The sequence below is a fragment of the Saprolegnia diclina genome (genome assembly GCF_000281045.1).
Source record: "Saprolegnia diclina VS20 unplaced genomic scaffold supercont1.5, whole genome shotgun sequence".
Classification (NCBI taxonomy): domain Eukaryota; phylum Oomycota; class Saprolegniomycetes; order Saprolegniales; family Saprolegniaceae; genus Saprolegnia; species Saprolegnia diclina.
This window is the reverse complement of record NW_008246072.1, coordinates 927256-946484: the sequence shown is the minus strand read 5'-3', so window position 1 is coordinate 946484 and position 19229 is coordinate 927256. Positions and strand designations below refer to the sequence as shown.

The 19229-nt window shown below is 57.0% G+C and overlaps 11 protein-coding genes across 12 annotated transcripts; 6 read left to right on the top strand and 5 right to left on the bottom strand.

Annotated features, from left to right (window-relative positions):
- Window positions 1-116: 116 nt before the first annotated feature.
- Window positions 117-1444, bottom strand: SDRG_02379 (hypothetical protein). The gene has a single exon (XM_008607964.1). It carries the CDS (start codon window positions 1390-1392, stop codon window positions 196-198), a length of 1197 nt encoding a protein of 398 aa, XP_008606186.1. The 5' UTR covers window positions 1393-1444; the 3' UTR covers window positions 117-195.
- Window positions 1445-2226: 782 nt separating this feature from the next.
- On the top strand, window positions 2227-3366 carry SDRG_02378 (hypothetical protein). Its single transcript, XM_008607963.1, has 3 exons — window positions 2227-2412; window positions 2456-2759; window positions 2812-3366. Exons 1-3 carry the CDS (start codon window positions 2304-2306, stop codon window positions 3245-3247), a joined length of 849 nt encoding a protein of 282 aa, XP_008606185.1. The 5' UTR covers window positions 2227-2303; the 3' UTR covers window positions 3248-3366.
- Window positions 3367-3425: 59 nt separating this feature from the next.
- Window positions 3426-4535, top strand: SDRG_02377 (hypothetical protein). Its single transcript, XM_008607962.1, has 3 exons — window positions 3426-3617; window positions 3659-3962; window positions 4008-4535. Exons 1-3 carry the CDS (start codon window positions 3518-3520, stop codon window positions 4426-4428), a joined length of 825 nt encoding a protein of 274 aa, XP_008606184.1. The 5' UTR covers window positions 3426-3517; the 3' UTR covers window positions 4429-4535.
- A 199-nt stretch (window positions 4536-4734) lies between these two features.
- Window positions 4735-5677, top strand: SDRG_02376 (hypothetical protein; the record flags this gene model as incomplete). Its single annotated transcript, XM_008607961.1, has 3 exons — window positions 4735-4828; window positions 4879-5182; window positions 5230-5677. 3 exons carry the CDS (start codon window positions 4735-4737, stop codon window positions 5675-5677), a joined length of 846 nt encoding a protein of 281 aa, XP_008606183.1.
- On the bottom strand, window positions 5544-6207 carry SDRG_02375 (BolA protein). Its single transcript, XM_008607960.1, has 3 exons — window positions 6171-6207; window positions 5976-6122; window positions 5544-5927 (listed from the first exon to the last, which is right to left on the bottom strand). The coding sequence occupies exons 1-3, from the start codon at window positions 6198-6200 to the stop codon at window positions 5718-5720; spliced, it is 387 nt and encodes a 128-aa protein (XP_008606182.1). The 5' UTR covers window positions 6201-6207; the 3' UTR covers window positions 5544-5717.
- Window positions 6208-6799: 592 nt separating this feature from the next.
- On the top strand, window positions 6800-7739 carry SDRG_02374 (hypothetical protein; the record flags this gene model as incomplete). Its single annotated transcript, XM_008607959.1, has 3 exons — window positions 6800-6917; window positions 6968-7271; window positions 7319-7739. The coding sequence occupies 3 exons, from the start codon at window positions 6800-6802 to the stop codon at window positions 7737-7739; spliced, it is 843 nt and encodes a 280-aa protein (XP_008606181.1).
- Window positions 7730-8923, bottom strand: SDRG_02373 (hypothetical protein). The gene is made up of 5 exons (XM_008607958.1): window positions 8393-8923; window positions 8298-8347; window positions 8129-8247; window positions 7965-8079; window positions 7730-7913 (listed from the first exon to the last, which is right to left on the bottom strand). The coding sequence occupies exons 1-5, from the start codon at window positions 8842-8844 to the stop codon at window positions 7855-7857; spliced, it is 795 nt and encodes a 264-aa protein (XP_008606180.1). The 5' UTR covers window positions 8845-8923; the 3' UTR covers window positions 7730-7854.
- Window positions 8924-9439: 516 nt separating this feature from the next.
- SDRG_02372 (hypothetical protein) lies at window positions 9440-10476 on the bottom strand (the record flags this gene model as incomplete). Its single annotated transcript, XM_008607957.1, has 5 exons — window positions 9440-9573; window positions 9626-9740; window positions 9784-9902; window positions 9952-10001; window positions 10055-10476. 5 exons carry the CDS (start codon window positions 10474-10476, stop codon window positions 9497-9499), a joined length of 783 nt encoding a protein of 260 aa, XP_008606179.1. The 3' UTR covers window positions 9440-9496.
- A 1216-nt stretch (window positions 10477-11692) lies between these two features.
- Window positions 11693-12943, top strand: SDRG_02371 (hypothetical protein). The gene is made up of 4 exons (XM_008607956.1): window positions 11693-11973; window positions 12033-12168; window positions 12222-12639; window positions 12686-12943. Exons 1-4 carry the CDS (start codon window positions 11943-11945, stop codon window positions 12851-12853), a joined length of 753 nt encoding a protein of 250 aa, XP_008606178.1. The 5' UTR covers window positions 11693-11942; the 3' UTR covers window positions 12854-12943.
- A 469-nt stretch (window positions 12944-13412) lies between these two features.
- Window positions 13413-16963, top strand: SDRG_02370 (the record flags this gene model as incomplete). 2 transcript variants are annotated; one of them, XM_008607954.1, is made up of 12 exons in its annotated part: window positions 13413-13566; window positions 13615-13895; window positions 13950-14134; window positions 14182-14392; window positions 14438-15026; window positions 15078-15660; window positions 15713-15883; window positions 15939-16045; window positions 16094-16191; window positions 16250-16377; window positions 16428-16771; window positions 16831-16963. In XM_008607954.1, the coding sequence occupies exons 1-11, from the start codon at window positions 13452-13454 to the stop codon at window positions 16672-16674; spliced, it is 2715 nt and encodes a 904-aa protein (XP_008606176.1). In that variant the 5' UTR covers window positions 13413-13451. The 2 variants fall into 2 exon arrangements, with proteins under 2 accessions (XP_008606176.1, XP_008606177.1); XM_008607955.1 differs by lacking the exon at window positions 16831-16963 and having other exon boundaries at window positions 13452-13566; window positions 16428-16674.
- On the bottom strand, window positions 16695-19221 carry SDRG_02369 (hypothetical protein). The gene has a single exon (XM_008607953.1). It carries the CDS (start codon window positions 19173-19175, stop codon window positions 16806-16808), a length of 2370 nt encoding a protein of 789 aa, XP_008606175.1. The 5' UTR covers window positions 19176-19221; the 3' UTR covers window positions 16695-16805.
- Between the last annotated feature and the right edge of the window lie 8 nt (window positions 19222-19229).

The following is a 19229-nucleotide window of genomic DNA, read 5'->3' as shown; positions in this document are numbered from 1 at the left end:
CTTCTACCTGGCGCTCAGCCCGTTATGGTCCCATCATGCCATACACCCAGTGCATCCTGGCACACAGCTCATGCTACGATCGGCATTCTGTTCTTGCGATGTGAGCGAAGCCAATGCACAGGAGACGGTGTTGGGCAGCGTGTTCGTATTGCCAACGAGACGGTGCAGCTAGTATCGCGCATCCTGCCATAGACACTAGGCTCCGAGGAGACCCACGTGGGCGATGGCCTGGTGCAGCACTGTGAGGCCGCGGGATGCGACGTCGTGCTGCCACTGCGGGTCGTCGCGGAGGTAGAAGACATCGCGGAGTGACTCGGCGGCAATGTTTCGATTTGCGGGGTCGTGATGCGTGGCCGCGTTCTCGGCGCGGAGGGCGGCCAGCACGGCGAGCGACTGGACGGTGCCCATCTCTTGCATGACGGTGACCGTGCGCGCAGCCTCCGAGAACCACGTCTCGTAGCCCGACACGGCGGTGCCCGTCGTCGCATCGTAGCCAGCCCACGCTGCGTTGTTGTCGGGCGCCTGATAGTCGGGAAAGAGGGTGCTGGTCACTGTGGGCACATCGAGCACGCGCGACCCGATGACAAGGGTATCGGCGCCGCACGGACCGAGCCCCGTGTGCACGTCGAGCAGCACGGCATGCGTGACCGCCTCCAAGTCAACGTGTGCAGCGACAAACGTGCGTAAGAGCGTGTGGCTGGGTTCGATGTGCTGGCCGCCGTAGCTCAAGCCCTTTGGAAAGTGGTAGTTGCCCGAGACAACCGCGCGCTTCGCGGCCGTGTAGCCCATGGTGGCGATGACTTGCAGCATGCGCGGGTAAAAGAGGAACGGGAACAGCACAGGCTCGCGCGGGTTGAGCGCGGGCTCGAGGTCCGCGTACCCATGGGCGTTCGGGTCGGCCGCCCGCTTGGCGGCGAACGCACTCGCGCTCAAGTAGTTGCGGTTCAAGTCGACGTTGTGCTCGTTCACGCGCCGGAGGGCCGCAAAGCCATATGGATTGACGCCATGCACGAGCACGATCGTCGGGCGATGTTCGTTCTCGGGCAGCGCTGAGAGGTTGGCGAGAAACGCCGACTGGATCGCGCTGCCCGCAAAGCCCTCGACGCCGTGCGTGCCCGAGAGATGCAGCACGAGGTGCGAGGTACTGCCGCGGAGTATCGCCACGTCAATCGAGAGGTCGGGGTACGCTGCATCGTCGACCGGGTATGGAATCGTGTGCAGCTCGGCGCCGGCGTGGGTCGCTGCGTAGCGGAAGCGCGTCCGCGCCTCCAAGTAGTCGTCGGCAAAGTACGTCAAGTACGGCGAGTCCATCACGCCCTCAAAGCGCGACTTCCATAGCGTGCGCAAGACGATCGCGATGAGCAGCGCGGCCCACGTCCAGCGGTCGGCCATCGTCGTCGGCGCCGGTGGTAGAAATCTGCGGACGTTGCCACGTCGGTCATCGTTGCTTCGAACTTCGAGCGTGCGCGGATTGGTCGGCGCAGGAAAAGCGAAGTTTTGGCTCAAACTACAGATTCAACGGCGTCTGGAGCGTAAGGAATAGTCCCGTGTACATATCGTCAGTTGTATGTGCGAACAAGAAAAATAAAGTATCCCCTTGGTGGAAAGGACGGCGATCGACACCAAGAGGTGACGCACAACCCGCGTGTATGGACCTCGCGAATGGCCTTTTGCATGGGTTTAATGGCACATAACATCTGCTCGCTCAGCATGGCGACGTCGGGTTGCCGTGTCTTGAACCGTTGATGACTGTTAAACCTGGTCGTTTCGTCATCTTGGAGATGGACGCTATTCCATACGTCCACTGAACGGTCTCCAGAGTGACGTGACGCTACGTTATCACCGCATGCTCCTGGCCATCGTCGTGGTAGTTTCGCCTGAACAAGCGATTCAAACACCAAGGACAATATTCGCAAGCACGACGTCAACGCTGTGCATTTGGTTGTGGCGCAGACGACTTGATGGTGCGAAATTCGTGTCTCGACAAGCAGCATCCCTTCTGTCAACCGGTTGTGCTGGCGGACGGCGTTCAAGGCACGGTCGTTCTTGCCGTCTACCGGTCGGTCGTACGCGGCACGTGCGAGTACTGAGCGATGTCGGCATTCGAGCAGCGCGTCGCCGCTCTCTTGTGTAGGGTCTCTACCGTCTTCGTGTACGTACAGAGTTCTGCTGCAAAGTGCTGGAAGATCGAGCGCTTGTCCCAGGTTTCGTGATTTGGCGACTGGATTTCAGTATGGGGTGTCACCCACGGAAATGTTTCGACGACACCCTCTCGGCAAAGTGCAATTGGCGACGTCGAGAGCATGGCGCGCTCGGCCGGCTTTGTCGACTTTTCGGCCAACGCGTTCTACATCTTTGTCTACACGACTCTCTACGCGTTTCTCTCGGTGCTCTTTCAATGGTCCATTGAAGGTAGCACAAAAGACGATATTCTCCACATTGACGCGTCGACTAGGACACGAGCACATTCCAAAAGACAAGGCGACGCGGATCCTCTTTGTCGGCTACCACACGACGCACAATTGGGACCTCCTCCTCACGGGCATGTCGCTCCGCGATGTCCTCGACGAAGCTCCTGTCGGTATCATGCACAGGACTCTCGTGGCTCTCAACCCGTGGCTGCGCCTCCTCGGGGCGATCCAGGGCACACGGCAAAACGTTTTGGAGATGTACAACCGCGGGCACCGAGCGTGCATGGTGATCCCGGGCGGTGCTGAAGAAGCGGTCGCTGGCTTTGAACACGCCTACACGGTCGACTGGTACGCCGGATGTGATGGGAGCAACAGCAACTCAGTTTTATGGGATAACTAGGAAATCGTCTTCGGGTCGCGTGCGCACGGGGTTTGCCGAACTCGCCATGGACGCCAAGTGCGTCGTCGTCCCGGTCGTCGTCCAGAACGCCCAGGAAATGTACTTTAACCCGCTCTTCTACCTTGTGAACGTCACGGGGCTCTCACGCGCGTACGATCATTTACTCGCCTTGCCCTACGGCGTCGGGTGGGTCTTTCTCCAGCTCAAATTGGCTCTGTGGATGACGCTGACGTTCCCGACAAGTATCCCGATGCCGGTGAAAGCAACGCTCAAGGTTGGCAAGGCGTTGCGACCACGAAAGGCCGAGTCCCCCGCGGTCTTTGCCCGGCGCGTCGAAACAGCGTACCGACAATTTCTGCACCGCGAAAACCCCGGTGGTCTCGACTACACGCGGGCTGTGCAAGCCCGGTTGGCCCCGTCACGACAACCCAAGTAGAGTGATGACGTAGCATTTCAACAAGTTGGATCGTGAAACCATCCAGTCAATTTTTGAATCGAATCCGACCACAAAACGAAATCATGACGTGGCACGTCCCTGGCGCAGATCGATTGGCTGGACCCGCAGTACTGTCGTTGGCAAGACGTTACGATCCCATGCAATCGCCAAAATACATGAAAGGCATTCGCATGGGGTCGTAACGTCTTGCCACCTTATTGGCCCTCGTGAAGCCGCGTCGTATAGCGGAAGAAGCGGCTTGAAGACGACATGGCCAAGCCCGTGGACTATGCGTCGACATGGCTCTACCGCGTGCTGTACACGTCCCTCTACCCGCTCCTCGTAACCTGGTTTGACTGGACAGTCCAAGGTATGCAGCAGAGACGCCGTGTCGTCCTGTCACTTCTGTAGGGCACGAGCATCTACCCAAGGACACGTCGACGAAGATCCTTTTTGTGGGCTACCACACGACACACAACTGGGACGTCCTCATGATGGCGATGGCGATCAAGGATGCTTTGGGCGAGCCGCCAGTTGGGCTCATGCACTCGGCCTACGTGGCGCTCAGCCCGTGGGTGTCGTACCTTGGCGGCGTCGAGGGCACGCGCGCTAATGCCGCCGACGCCTACCAGCGTGGCCATCGCGCCTGCCTCGTGCTACCAGGTGGTGTGGAAGAAGCCGTCGCGGGGTTTGAAAATGCCTACACCGTCAACTGGTTTTGTTCCCATCATGGCGGCGCAGAACACTAACGTTATTGTAGGAAGTCGGCGTCGGGACGCGACCGGACGGGGTTTGCCGAGGTCGTCCTGCAAGCCGGCGGGGTCATTGTGCCCGTCGTCGTGCAGAACGCCCAAGAAATGTGCTTTAGCCCCGTCTTTTTCCTGAGCAACGTCTCGGGTCTCTCGCGCGTCTACGATACGCTCATGACGCTACCGCTTGGCATTGGTTGGTTCCTCTGGCAGCTCAAGCAAGTGCTGTGGCTGCTCTTCTCTTTTGGATCGAGCATTCCGCTGCCCGTGAAAGCAACGCTCAAGTTTGGCCCACCGCTGCAACCGCTTCAGCACGAGTCGGCGGCGGCGTTTGCCCACCGCGTTGCGTCGAGCTATGCTGCGATGCTAGCCACCGAGCAGCCCGGTGGTCTCAACTACACCCGCGCGCTCCAAGCACGGTTTGGTCGCTAACTCGTCTCTAGTATCGGTACTATGATTTCTATAAACACAACGAAAATATTTCCCTAATCCCAGCGAACATATTCGAGGGATCTTTCCGGGGATCTTTACAATTTGGAGCGATTGTACTTGACGATCTTGACGCTATTGTCAAAATTGAGATTGCCCTTTCTCGTCTTACGCAGTAAAATAATATAGCAGAAGCTGCATCTGCCGTTGGATTGTCCCTCGGTTTTGTATGTTATCCGGACGGCAATAAAACAATTACAATTTAAAGTTAAAAAATAAAACTCGCCACGTTGTGGACAAGCCAACACGATGCGCGTCGACCACGCTGCGTCGTGGCCGTACGCGCTCCTCTATGCGTACGTGTACCCGCTGCTCGTGTGGTTCTTTGCGTGGTCTGTCGAAGGTAGAGATGTCTCTACTTGACAGCACTGTAAGCCGATGAACGTTATGCAGGCGACGAGCATTTGCCCGCAGACCCGACGCGCCGCATGCTCTTTGTGGGCTACCACTCGGACCACAACTGGGACATCATGATGATGAGCATGGCGATCAAGGACGCGATTGGCGAAGCGCCCATTGGGCTCTTGCACCGAACGATCATGATGTTCCACCCGTGGCTGCGCCGCATGGGCTGCATTCCTGGGACCACGGCCAACGCTCTCGCCGCGTACGAGCAGGGCCACCGCGCGTGCATTGTCCTGCCAGGTGGCGCCGAAGAGGCTGTCGCTGGCTTTGAAAATGCGTACAAGGTCGACTGGTACATGCCGCAATCGCGTACGACACAGCAATATCACATCGGCGTAGGAAGTCGACGTCGGGGCGACCGCGGACCGGGTTTGCCAAGCTCGCCATCGCTGCCAACGCCGTGGTCGTGCCCATTGTCATCCAGAACCAGCAAGAAATGTGCTTCAACCCGATCTTCTTCCTCTGCAACATCACGCGCCTCTCGCATGCGTACAACTACCTCATGCGCCTGCCGTACGGCATTGGCTGGACCTTCTGGCAGATCAAGGGCGTGCTCTGGCTGACGCTCAACTGCGGCACGAGCATTCCGCTGCCGGTGCGGACCACGCTGCGCTTTGGGCCAGCGCTCAAGCCGCGGAAGCATGAGTCGGCAGTTGCTTTTGCCAAGCGCGTTGAACGCAAATACGCCCAGCTTCTCGCGCGCGCCAACCCGGGCGGCCTCGACTATGCACGAGCTCTCGGCGATCGGTTCCGCCGGCGTCGCGGCGCGTCGAGACAGTCGAGATAGCTTTACATTTGAAAGCACGTCATATTGCCTGTATCGTGTCTTACGGCGTCTTCTTCTCGTGCTTCATGCCGCCCTGGCACGTCGGCGATGGGCGCACAGTGCTGTTGGCCTCCCACTGCGACGGCGTCTTGCTCTGGATCGAGAGCGCGTGGACGCCGCCCTTCGTGAGCTCGTCGTCCAAGACGGCGTTGACCATGCGATGGCGCTGGAGGAGCGGCTTGCCCTCAAAGTGGTCCGAGACCACAATCACCTACATACGTATATGGTGAGCGCGCCTATCGTTGGATGAAGCGCTGACCTTGAAGTGCGTCTCAGAGCCCTTTGGCACGTTGTGCATGTAGCTCTCGTTGAGCACTTGGAGATGCGTGGGCGCAAAGGCCGCGGCCAGCTTGGTCTGGATCGCGCTGAAGATCGAGCCATCGGTCGTCGCCATCGTGCTCGCTCTCTACGCCACGCCCATGAGACGCCATCGCCATCGCCATCGTCGTCCTACCGAGAAGGTCCGAACAAAGCTCGGCAGCATGGTCGACTGCCACCCAGAACAGTATATTTTGTATGACACTATTTATACATGATTTCTAGACTATACTATTTAGAAAAAGATGAAATCGTGTGAAAAGATACGCAACCGCGCCTCCTGTCGACACGACAGTGCGATCCGGTCAGCGTTAGCAGCAACGAGTAGCCACAGCGGCGTGGCGCCTTCAGCTGGCGGAAGCCGCATGCGCTCCAGGGACGTTCAAAGCGTAAGACCACCTCATCCTCACGCCGTCACTGTAGAAAGGCTACCACAGCGGCCTTTCTCGAAATTGGCTGCATAGTAGGAGACTGCCACGTACAGCATTCACTGTATAGCCCTTCAGCACCAAGTGTACACTAAGCTGCCGAAGCAAAGGCATTCGATGAAGTGCACTCGTCGTTGTTGTCGTTGCCATGGACGGCACTTGGGACGAAGGCTGCGATCGACGACGCGTGTCTGTCCGCTGATTGCTCCAGGAACTCGATTAACGAGTCGCAACCAAAAGATCGCTGCTTTATAACCCGGCATGTCCCAGTTTGCACTTGAAGTTTGTAGGGCGAAGGGCGTCAAAGTGCAATTTCGCCGCGACCGAGGACTTCGCGATGGTCGACGCCATCGACCGCCCGCTCTACCACGACGTGACCAAGAACCCTGTGTACGCCTTTGTGTACCGCCATATTTACCCGCTCTTCGTCTCCTTTTACGCCTGGACCATCATCGGTACGCGCGATCCTCCATCCCAAGTCGACGCCATGTTTGGCGATCTGTAGGCGCCGAGAACATCCCGACGAAAAAGGACGCTCGCATTCTCTTTGTTGGCTACCACTCGAACCACAACTGGGACATCACGCTCACAGGCATGTCGGTGCGCCAGATCATGGACGAAGTGCCTGTCGGGCTCATGCATCGGACGCTCGTGACGTGCTGCCCATGGCTCAAGGCCTTTGGCTGTATCCAGGGCACGCGCGCCAATGCGCTCGCGGCCTACGAGCGTGGCCACCGCGCGTGCATGGTTATTCCGGGTGGTGCTGAGGAAGCCCTCATGGGCCACGAGAATGCGTATACCGTCAACTGGTACGAGTGCTGTGTTGGTGCCGAGTCTCGTATGAGGTTTGTTGTAGGCAGTCGTCCAAGGGTCACTTGCGCAAAGGGTTTGCCGAGCTCGCGATCGAAGCCGACGCCGTCATCATCCCAGTCGTGGTTGAAAACATGCAAGAGATGGTGTTCAACCCGCTCTTCTTCCTCCTCAACATCACGTACCTCTCCAAGTTGTACGACTACTTGATCGCGCTCCCAGGCTACATTGGCTGGCTCTTTCTCCAAATCAAAATGTGGACATGGATGTGGACTGCGATGCTGCCCGTGCTTCCAATGCCGGTCAAGGCGTCCGTGATCTTTGGCAAGCCATTGCACCAAGAGAAAGGCGAGTCGCCCGAGCAGTATGCGCTGCGCGTGAGCCACGAGTACGCGCGCTTGATGGCCGCGACCAACCCCGGCGGGCTCAACTACTCGCGGGCGCTGCGGGCCCGGTTTGCCACGTAAGACAAACAGACTATATGACACGATTTTAGTTGTGTGGAAACGAGGCATCCGCGCTTCTTGCGAGTCTGCGTTGGGTGTTGAGCAAGTATGGATCGAGTCCCTTGGGATTACACGGTTAGTCGTCGTTCGTGACGTTGAAAATGGCCAAAATGCGCACGAAAATGTTGATGACATCTACTCATGTGTTCATGAGCGGCTCCATGGACCACGATATCGCAACTGTACCGAGGAAGAGGTCGAGCGCATGCCACACAAAGTCGTCTTCGCCGCAGATGGCACGCTCAATCATGAGCTGGGTGTCGACGATGATGAAGAGCGAGAAGAGCAAAAGACCGGCATACTACTCCCATCTTGAATACCGTTGAAACATCCATGAAGTAGCGACGTACGAGGCTGACATAGACGAGGAAGGGCGAGTGGATAAAGTCGGCGGCGACACTGAGGACAATCAGCGGCAGCAATGCTGACGAGAGGAACCCGTAGAGGAAGAACGAGGCCCGGTGCGTGGCTAATGTAGCACAAATGCGATAGTACCACATAGTCACTGGTGCCACGCACCGAAATAAGCGCAGAGACTCATCGTGACAAAAATCAACGTTGTGCAGCCACTAGACAAGAGTGAGTGCATCGGCCAAGAGGAGAGAGGATGGTACAAGGCGAGACCGATGAGGGCCGGGTCGATGGCGAGGGCGTGCTGCACTGAGTTGCCGATGCTGGCGCCCATGGAGGTGGCTAGGAGCATCGCACATGTCAGGCGAAAGGCGAGCCGCGCGGGCGGCGTGCACATGATGGCAAACAAAAGTGGCAACCCGATGACGAGCCCCGTGATGGCCGGATGTACGGGCCAGCGCAAGTCGAGGAGGACGCCAATAGCGGCAAAGAGTACCATAAGTCCAAGGGTTGTGTAGACGCGAAGCAAGTGGCGACGCACGTGCCCGCTCACGTCGCTCATCTCAAACACGAGATCCCACGTGAGCTGCGGGCGCCCCGTGCCCATGCTCACGGCGGGACCGAGAGGCGTCGCTGTGACAGGCATTCCTTCCTTCTTGCCGCTTGCTTGCTCAGCGCCGCTATCCAAGCTTCTCGACCTTTCCACACGCGTCATAGCTCGGGTTTCTGAAGAGTGCCGATTGTTGTTTCTGAAAAGTGCCGATTGTTGCGAAAACACTACGAGCTCACAACCGATGAACCCGATTGTTGACCTGCATTCCGCAACGACCAATCAGATGGTACGGCTGCCTGAATTTTGGGAAATGAATGTACACACGTGTATATGTGTTGTTGTTGCTACCAGTAGCAAGGGTATAGCGTGGTATAGCATCTCTTGTATACCCTTGTTGCCAGATTGCGAGATCCGCAGTCTTACCGTAAACCTCAAAACAACACACCTCGCGAATTTACCCCAAACCTCGATTTTCCTCACAATAACTAACTAAACCCAATTTTGAGGTTTTCACTAATAGGATTCTCCGCACAAAAAATTCAGGCGTAAGTCCTTCGTCTTCTTGTCAATGCATGCTGTACCGAGAGTGGCGGCGAGGCGGTCGATCCTGAAGCAAGTTTGCCCAACGGAAAGGCCAACCAAAGAAGGGCGTTGTTGGGCCGTGACGCTAGTAGAGTTATCGACGACGCTGTTTCATGCACCACCAGTCCATACGCGACCACTCCGCCATCAGAGCAAGGTCGATCCAAAACTATTTCGACGCAATGTATTTATCATAGATCCCGAGAGTCTACCCTGCCTTGTCCTTTGGGTTCTATTCGTCGTCGTCATCGTCGTCATCGTCGTCGCTCGAGAGGAGTGTCAACAGGCGCACGAAAATACCGACAATATCTACGCAGAGTATCTTAGTCGTCTTGTGTTCAATAAGAAAATGGCGACGTACCCGTGAAGAGGTCGAGCGCATGCTCGACAAAGTCGTCTTCGCCAAACATGATGCGCTCAATGATGAGCTGCGTATCGACAATCACAAAGATGGAGAAGAGCACAAGGCCCACATACTACGAAACAAAAATGAGTCTGAGTACAGGGCCCGAGACGTACCAAACCGAGCCAGACGAGCAGCTTGGACTGGATAAATATGTTGGCAATGCCGACGGCCAAAAGCACGAGCAGCGCCGAGACGAGAAAGCCATAAAGGAAGAGCGCACTGCGGCGCGTCGCTACACCATATTTGCATGAGCTTGCGCGATGCACAGATTTGGGGCGCACCGCAGTAAGCGCACAAACTCATAACGACAAAGATGAGCATCGTGCAGCCACTACAAGACACAAGTCCGTGATTACCCATGCGGTATATATCCAAAGAGTGTACAAGGCGACGCCGACAAGGGACGAGTCGACGGACAGCGCATGTTGGACCGTGCCGCCAATGCTGGCGCCGAGCGCAGTGGCGAGCAGCATGGCACCACTTACGCGGAGAACGACCAACTCGGGCGACGTGTAGGCGATGAGGAGCATCAGTGGCATCGCGATCGCAAGGCCCGTGATGGCGGGGTGCACAGGCCAGATCAAGTCGAGCACGACTCCCAAAGCGGCAAAGAGAAGCATGCATCCAAGCGTCATGTAGACGCGAAGCAAGTGCCGCCGGACATGGGCGCTCACGTCAGTTTTGGCCCACACAATCTCCCACGTGAGCTCCGGGCGCTCGGCAACCATGGCGACCGCTGCATTGTCGTCCAGCAGCTTGGGAGCGGTGAGGTGCGTCGTCTCGGTCACGGGGCTGATTGTTTGCATTTTGAATAATGAACCTCTGCTTGAAGAGATCGGTCGCGTGTCCCTGCGAATTGATGCCAGGTGACGATCGCACCACAACGCTGTACAAGGGAGCCTGTAGCTTGAAAAAAGTGAATTGCGACTGCGCGTGTAGATGTTTGTTGTTCCTGTGGGACGAACTCAACCACACAGCACTGCTGCTTGTGTGCTTTTGAATATATTGGGGTTGGATTGTTGCAGACGCACAAGATATTGGCACCCAACAACCACTCAAGGTGCTACTGGAAAGCATATCATTGTGTGGTTGTGGGAGACAACATCCTTCTTGAGGATTCTCGACAAGTGGACATGCTCTTCAGCTCTTCCTGACGAATGCGAGGTATGTTACTTGAAGATGCGCCCGCTGTGGTTGTTGTGCGCAGTGGCTGTGGTGGTGTCCAGGTGGAGAATATCGTGGTCAGTAGCGCGGCGCCACCGTCCGCGTCGCGCTCTGCTTGGCGCTTTATTCATTGACAGGTTAGAATACATGTAGGTACAGTGTACCATACAAGCGCCTTGCGTTCGAATGACGTGGCAGCACGTCCGTCGATGGATTGACCGCCATGAATGCTGAATGCGATCGCATCCTGAGTCTTTCGCTTGACAGTCTCGGTGAATGGATATGTCTATTGCCTGCCCGACCAGCTCACAGCTAATACCACGTGGCGCAGGATCATGCAGCGCCGCTTGCGTTGCCAACGGGCTCCCATCGAGGCTATCATTGTCCCAAAGGAATCTTGTTTCCTTCACTTCTGTCGTTGGCTCTAACGTCGACAAGATGCAATACCATGACCTCTCGAATGCAGCCGTGACCACATGACTGAGCTCAGTCCGTCGTTCGTTTCGCACCGACATTTAGTACATGTAGGCACACCATTTGTCCATGCCCTATGCCTGGTCGATTCCATGAGCCATTCTCTGTGCGTAAATGTAGGTAGTAAGGCGTTGGGCGAATCTTATCGCATAGGCGGGGCTTCGATCTTGGGTTGGCGCTTCCATTTGTTGAGTTTGGCTGTTGCACATGCTGCCTTGCTATGCTTCGCGCGGGAAATTTAAACACTCTCCCGCACAGGTTGGTGTCCACTCGCGGGACCGCAGCCAATCCGAGGTCTTCTGGTCGCTGACTGGACGTAATTTAAACCAATCCATAGCCTGTGTCATGGCGGAAGCGTCGCTCATTGGTGCAAAAGAAAGCCCGCGCAAGACCGCGATGGCCGACGCCCGCGCGCTTTGGGCCGCGGTTTCAGAACTGGCCCATTTGAACCGAACGGTTACGAAGCCCGGTTCATTAGCCGTTGGATTTATTTTATTGCATACAAAGAGCGAGGTAGATTGCGCGCCGGCTTGGATTGCCATCGCCGCGGCGCGGGCCGTTTGAACGCTTGAAAATTCGAATCGACCGGCGAGGTGGCGAAGTCGGTCATTTCCCGATTGGCCCACCACCGACCATGCTCGTCATCTGCTTCGAAGGCTGCCACGGTGCGCGGTCGCCATGGCACAGGAACCGATGGCTCATGGACATGTGCTATGGCCCACAGGTAGCGGCAAGACGTCGCTCTGCAAGGAAGTGAGCAACATGGGCTTCCGCGTCCTCGACGAAAACTTCCTCGACATGCCTGCGCATTCGCTGCATCCGCAGTCGCTCTTTATGGAGACCAAGTGGGTCTGCGCCTGGTACGTTGACTTGGCCGCGCGAATATAACATGACTCATGTGCGGCGCCGATAGGTTTGACCGCGTCTTGACGCTGGCGCGCCACGACCGCAATAAGAACCAGGTCTTCTTCGCCGACCGCTCGCCATTCAGCGCTGTCTTTTACGCGACGCATGGCCACCTCCTCGACCAAGTCATCCGTGCGCAAATGAAGGAGGTTGCCGACTTTGCCAACGTTCAGTTCCTTACCGTGCATGTGAACGTCGAGAAGGAGCTTCTCTGGAGCCGCATCCAGCACCGCCTCCAGCTCGAGCCCGAACGCGTGCGCTACGCCGAGCACAAGCGCTCCAAGATGGAGGACTGCCTCGCGTTCTACAACTCGTTCCCGTGGGACATGCAAGTGCACAACGACGCGACTTCGCTCCAGCACTTTGCGCAGAACGTCATTACGATGCTGCTCCAAAAGCTGCCTACCATGCAACTCGCTGTCCAGGTACCTTGGCACGAGGATTGACATCATGACTCATGCATGCGCCTAGGCAATGGCGGCGGAAAAAGATTGCTCGATGGGTGTTGAATTCGACCAAACCGACAGCGACTGCGAAAGCGAGATGACTGTCTCGTGCTACGACGACACGCCCATCAAGGAGCGTCTCGCGTCGGTCGCCGACGTGGCGCCGATTCGTTTCAACCTCGACATGGAGTGAATCTTTGTGTAAAGTCCCGTCCGCGGTCGCGTTAGAAGTAGTAGGTTCTTAATTATATATGGCCCTTTCAAAGCCCTTTTTGCATCTATTGACCTCCGTGAAGAAGCAAGCAACGACCAGCACCTATGGTTAGCATGGCGGCAGGCCGTGAGATGCTTGGCTGCAATCACCCATCATCAAGGGTCGCTGCACCGCACATCAAGATCCCGAGTATCCTATGGTCCCACTGTCTGTGGCGTCGCTGCAATACTGCCTGGTAGACCTCTCTGCAGGAGCACCGAGCTCTGGCCTTCGTAGCCCTTCGTGCCATTGCATGCGATGAAGGCTACTGCAGTGCTCGACGATCGCTGGATCGCGCGCCAATTTCACGCGTTTATAATGCATGCGATTGGCTAAAAAAGAGCCAATCGTGTGTCGCAGAGCTCGTTTGCCTCCAAACGCGGCGTATTTAAATACGATGAGATCAATGTAACATACAAATAAGAAGACAATGGCGTTATCTTTGATTTCAAATACCATGCGATTCCAACGACGCTCCACCACAGTTATTCTGGTTTCACTCGAATTCATCAACTTCGAGAACAATCCCAATAGTACGATGCTGGCCGCGGGGGTGAAGCGATGCTTGGGGTCGCGCTTGACGACGGCCTACCGGCGTCCATTCGCTCCATCGACATCGGCCCTGTGGATGCGCGGGTTCTGCGATCACCGAGGTACGCGTCCATGGAACCATGGGCGTTCCAACGACATGCAACTCGTAGGGGACGACGAGGACGATGAGGGCGACGAGGACGACGTGGTCGATGGGACAACCAAGTCGTCGTCGAAGACGATCGCGCCAGTGGGAGAGGGTGAGAACGCGCCCTTGGTACCCCACGTGCTCGTGCTCCCGACGCACAAGCGCCCGCTCTTTCCCGGCGTGATCCTGCCCATGACGATCACGAACCCCGAGGTGTCCAAGGCGCTCCAAGCGCTGCGTGACAGCGGCCAAAAGTACGTGGGTGTCTTCCTCAAGAAGGACGCGGCCAAGGCTGCCTCCAAGGTAGGACGACGATGCTACGAATGGAACTTGGCATGGATCTCTCGCGGTGCATAGGAAGAGATGGGATACACGGGCCTGGCGAACCAGCAAGGCGAGGACTTGGTCACGACCCTCGATAACATTCATCATGTGGGCAACTATGCGCGTATCGACAACATGATTGGCTTTGAGAACAACCATGCGATGCAAATTCTGCTGACGGGGCAGCGCCGGATTACGATCGACGGGATCCACGACAGGTACATGCAACATCGCCGAAATGCATGCCACCTCATAGATATGATAGCGGCGTCAACCCGCTCCGCGTGGCCATCTCGCCGCTGACGAACCCGTCGTACGACAAGAAGAACAAGATGATCAAGGCCTACTCGAATGAAATCGTCGCGACGCTCCGTGAGATCGTGAAGCTCAACCCGCTCTTCAAGGAGCACATCCAGTACTTTAGCCAGCGCATCGACATCAACAACCCGTTCTTGTTGGCGGATTTTGCGGCGTCGGTATGTTGCTTCTTCCTCATTACATGCAATGCTCAGGACGCGTAGATCACGACGGCTGATGCGGAAGAGCTCCAGAGCGTCTTGGAAGAGATGGACTGCGAGCGTCGTTTGCAGAAGGCGCTCGAGCTCGTGACCAAGGAAACAGAGCTCTCGCGCGTCCAGCAGTCGATCAAGGAGCAAGTGGAAGAGAAAGTGTCCAAGAACCAGCGCCAGTACCTTCTCATGGAGCAGCTCAAGACGATCAAGAAGGAGCTCGGCATGGAGAAGGACGACAAGGATGCGATGCTCTCCAAGTTCCGCCAGCGCCTCGACGCATTCTTGGTGCCGCTTCCGGAAGCCGGCGAAGGGACGGCCGAGACCGATAGCAACACGGAGCGCCAAAGCCACATTCCCGACGCCGTCCTTGAAGTCATCGACGACGAAATGAACAAGCTCTCGATGCTCGAAAAGAACTCGTCCGAGTTCAACGTCACGCGCAACTACCTCGACTGGCTCACGCTTCTGCCGTGGGGCAAGTCAACGACCGAGAACTTTGACATTGTGGCGGCCAAGGCGATCTTGGACGCGGACCACTATGGTCTTGGCGACGTCAAGCAGCGTATCCTCGAGTTCATCGCTGTTTCCAAACTCCTCGGTACCACTTGTTTCTTCCTCAATTATTGTGTTCACCAATATGCATACGTAGGCCAAGTCCAAGGGCGCATCATTTGCCTCGTGGGCCCGCCAGGTGTCGGCAAAACTAGCATCGGCAAGTCGATTGCTTCGTCGTTGAACCGCGAGTTCTACCGTTTCTCGGTCGGCGGTCTTAGTGACGTAGCCGAGATCAAGGGCCATCGCCGGACGTACGTTGGCGCGATGCCGGGCAAGGTTATCCAGTGTCTCAAGACGACGCAGAGCTCCAACCCGCTCATCCTCATTGATGAAATCGACAAACTCGGTCGCGGCCACACTGGCGATCCTGCCTCGGCGCTCCTCGAGCTTCTTGACCCGTCGCAAAACACGTCGTTTGTCGACCACTACTTGGACGTGCCCGTGGATTTGTCTCGGGTCCTCTTTGTGTGCACTGCCAACGTCACCGACACGATCCCGGGTCCGCTCCTCGATCGTATGGAAGTCATCCGACTTTCGGGATACGACGCCCCCGAGAAGGTTGCCATTGCCAAGCAATATCTCGTACCCAAGACGCTCGAGAAGAGTGGCTTGAAGAGCGAGCATGCCCCGGCGTCGTTGTCGCTCACGGACGATACCATTATGGATCTTGTCAAGCGGTGCGAAACAAAAATATTTGCACGGACCGCGTGGCTTATGTTTGATGTGTAGGTACTGCCGGGAAGCTGGCGTGCGCAACCTTGAGCAGCACATTGAAAAGATTTTCCGCAAGGTCGCGCTTGAGGTGGTCGAAAACATGGCCAAGGACGAGAAGGACGTAAAAGACTATTGCATCACACCCGATGGCCTCCAGAAATATGTGGGCCAGCCCCGATTTACCTCGTACGATCCATACTTTGCTCGAGGCACGAGGTCTCACAAACCATTTCTCTTCTAGGGAGCGCATGTACGAAGCGTTACAGCCTGGTGTTGTCATGGGTCTGGCGTGGACTGCCATGGGTGGCTCGTCGCTGTACATCGAAACCACAACGGTGCAAACCAAGGGTGCGTCGTCCGCTTGACTGCTTGGTTGCCCACATATGAGTCCTCTAGGCGGCAAGGGCTCGCTTGTCACGACGGGTCAAATGGGCAGCGTCATGGAAGAGAGCACGCGGATTGCACACACCTATGCCCGCCACAAGCTCGAGCAGGTGCGCGACTACCACCACATATGTCGCCCATATCCTCACAACATTGACTGCGCCTTAGGTGGAACCCGAGAACACCTTCTTTGAAGCCGATCTGCACTTGCACGTGCCGGAAGGGGCGACGCCCAAGGACGGTCCGTCGGCAGGATGCACCATGGTGACGGCCCTCCTCTCGCTCGCGATGAACAAGTATGCTTACCAAGAATCGTGCGACAAGAGTCTTATAACGATGCACGTAGGCCTGTGAAATCCAATCTTGCTATGACGGGCGAGCTCTCGTTGACGGGCAAAGTGTTGCCGGTGGGCGGTATCAAGGAGAAGGTGATCGCGGCTCGACGTGCCGATGTGACGACGATCGTGCTTCCAGCGGGCAACCGCAAGGACCACGATGAGCTGCCCGACTACCTCAAGGAAGGTCTTGACGTGCACTTTGCTAAGGTCTACGACGACGTGTTCAAAGTCGCGTTTGAGGAAGCGGCGCTTTAAATGGATCCATAGACATTGAACTTCCCAACGTGATCTAATTTGCTTGCGTAGCGCCTCTTTGGCGTGGTGATGGCACCGTACACACCGTGGAAATCACGTACAGGATAAATGTATTCACGAGCAGTCACTGCTTATCTCTTTTGGTGGTTGATGTAGCGCAGCGCGAGGAGCGCGAGGATGCGCCAGAGCAAAATGAAGCCGATGACCGCGAAAAAGTTGGACCACCGGTCGTCGTAGTTCATCTCGTAGACCTTCTCGACGTAGTCCTTGACGCGAATCTTCTTGGTGCCAAACTCGGCAAAGAGGCTCGGGGGGACGCCGTCTTCAGGCATGATCTGGCAACCGAGCTGGGTACCGTCCGTGCACTTGGCAAACGTCTCAGCGACGAGAAGCGCGACCGAGTACTTGGGCGGCGTGATGTGGTACAGCCAGCGATAGCCCGACGGGATCTGCGACGCGGGCGGGTTGTAGCCCATGAAGAGGAAGAAGATCGAGTTGAGGAGGACGCCCATGAGCGCGGCGACGTCGACGCGGGGCATGCAGTACGACATGAGCTGGCCAAAGTAGACGTTCATCAAGACGAGGAGCGAGAGGTTGAGGCCGTAGAAGAGACACGCGCCGACCGACTCGTTCAAACCGACGAACGGGTAGTAGATGATCGTGAAGACGAAGGTCGAGACCACGCAGTATGGGATCTCCACGAGCGTCGAGCCGACAAAGTACCAGAGCGCGTTGTACGTCTGCGAAGCGCGCTCGCGGTAGAACGAGTTGCGCTCCTCCGAGGCGAGCGGGAGGACACTGTTGAACGAGATCAAACCGACAAAGAGCGACGTCATGAACACCATGCCGACGCCACCGGTCGCGCCAATGTACGTCGTGTAGTCGACACCACGGTATACGAGACCAAAGAGGATGGCGAGCACGAGTGACATCATGCCACGAGTGAAGTTGTAGGTGGGCGTGCGCCAGTACATGCGGAAGAAGCGCTGTGTGACCATCTTGAACTGCGTCGACGACGACGCCGCGCGCTTGTTGGCAAACGTGAGCTCGGGCAACGTCGGGTGCGGCTGCTTATGGTGGACGAGCTCCTTGTCCATGTACGAGCGCTCAGACGAGTCGTTGAAGATGCGGACATAGTCGTTGGGCGGGAGGTCCGTGTGCTTGGCCTCGACACCCGCGCCAATGACCTCGAGCATCCATGTCGCCGGGTTGGCGCCCTCGATGAGTGGCGGCGTGTTGGGAATCGACTTGAAGTAGTTGATCATGTTGATGGCGTGCGTACCGAGGTCGCCAAAGAAGACGGTCTCGCCACCGCGCTTGAGGAGGAGGAGCGAGTCAAACATCTCAAACACTTCGGTCGACGGCTGGTGGATCGTGCAGACGACCGTGCGGCCCGTCGACGCGATCTTGCGAATGCCCGTCATGATGATCTTGGCCGAGCGAGCGTCAAGACCGGACGTCGGCTCGTCGAGGAAGAGCATCGTTGGCGCCGCTGCGAGCTCGACACCGATCGTCAGACGCTTCATCTGCTCGACCGAGGCGCCACGAATGATCTTGTCGCCGAGGTTCTTCATGTCAAGGAGCTCCAAGCACTCTTCCGCAAACGCCATCTTCTCTTCGGTCGGGATCTCGTCCGACTGGCGGAGCATCGCGCTGAACTGGAACGCCTCGCGGAACGTCGCGCTCTCGCTGTGGATGTCCATCTGCTCGCAGTAGCCCGTCGCACGGCGCATCGCGAGGTCCGTGGCCGGGTACCCGTTGAGGAGAATGTTGCCTTCGATCTTGCCGCCCGTCTTGCGACCGGCAATGACATCCATCAAGGTGGTCTTGCCCGCGCCGGACGAGCCCATGAGCGCCGTGATCGTACCGGGAAGAGCGTAGCCGTTGATGCCCTTGAGCAGCTGGAGGTCGGGCTCGCCCTTGGTCGGGTTGGGCACCGAGTACCAGAGGTCCTTAAAGGCCATGACGACGGAGGGCGACAACGAACTTGAGCCGGCGACATGTACGGCAACGTCATCGGTCACATTGCCAATGTCTGTCGGTGTCTTGGGCGCTTTGACGTACCCGTCACCGGCATCTTCTTCATCCTCTGCTTCGACCGTCACCGAGACGTTCTCGGGCGCGTCGTAGCGCTTGTACTCGAGCGCGAGGTACGCGAGGCCGAGGAAGAGGACATAGATGGCGGCGAGGTAAATGGCGCCATACCAGATCCAGATCGTGTCCGTCTGGAGACCAAACGTCTTGAGCATGACGTTGCCCATGGTGTCGCCCTTGAGCTTCATGTAGTTGACGCCCTTGTAGATCGGCACTTGGAACTCGCCCGACGAGTACTGGTTGATCGAGAGGGCACGCAAGCACCAGCTGAGCGGGTTGATCCAGTAGATCCAGATAAAGTAGTCGGGCATGATCGAGGGCGAGATGACAAAGCCCGCAAACAAGATGTAGAACAAGATCGACAACATCGCCACCGGCTTGGCAACGTGCAAGTCGGGCGCGATCATGGCAATGAAGAAGAACCACGATGCAAACGACAAGTTGGTCAGAAAGAGCAGCAG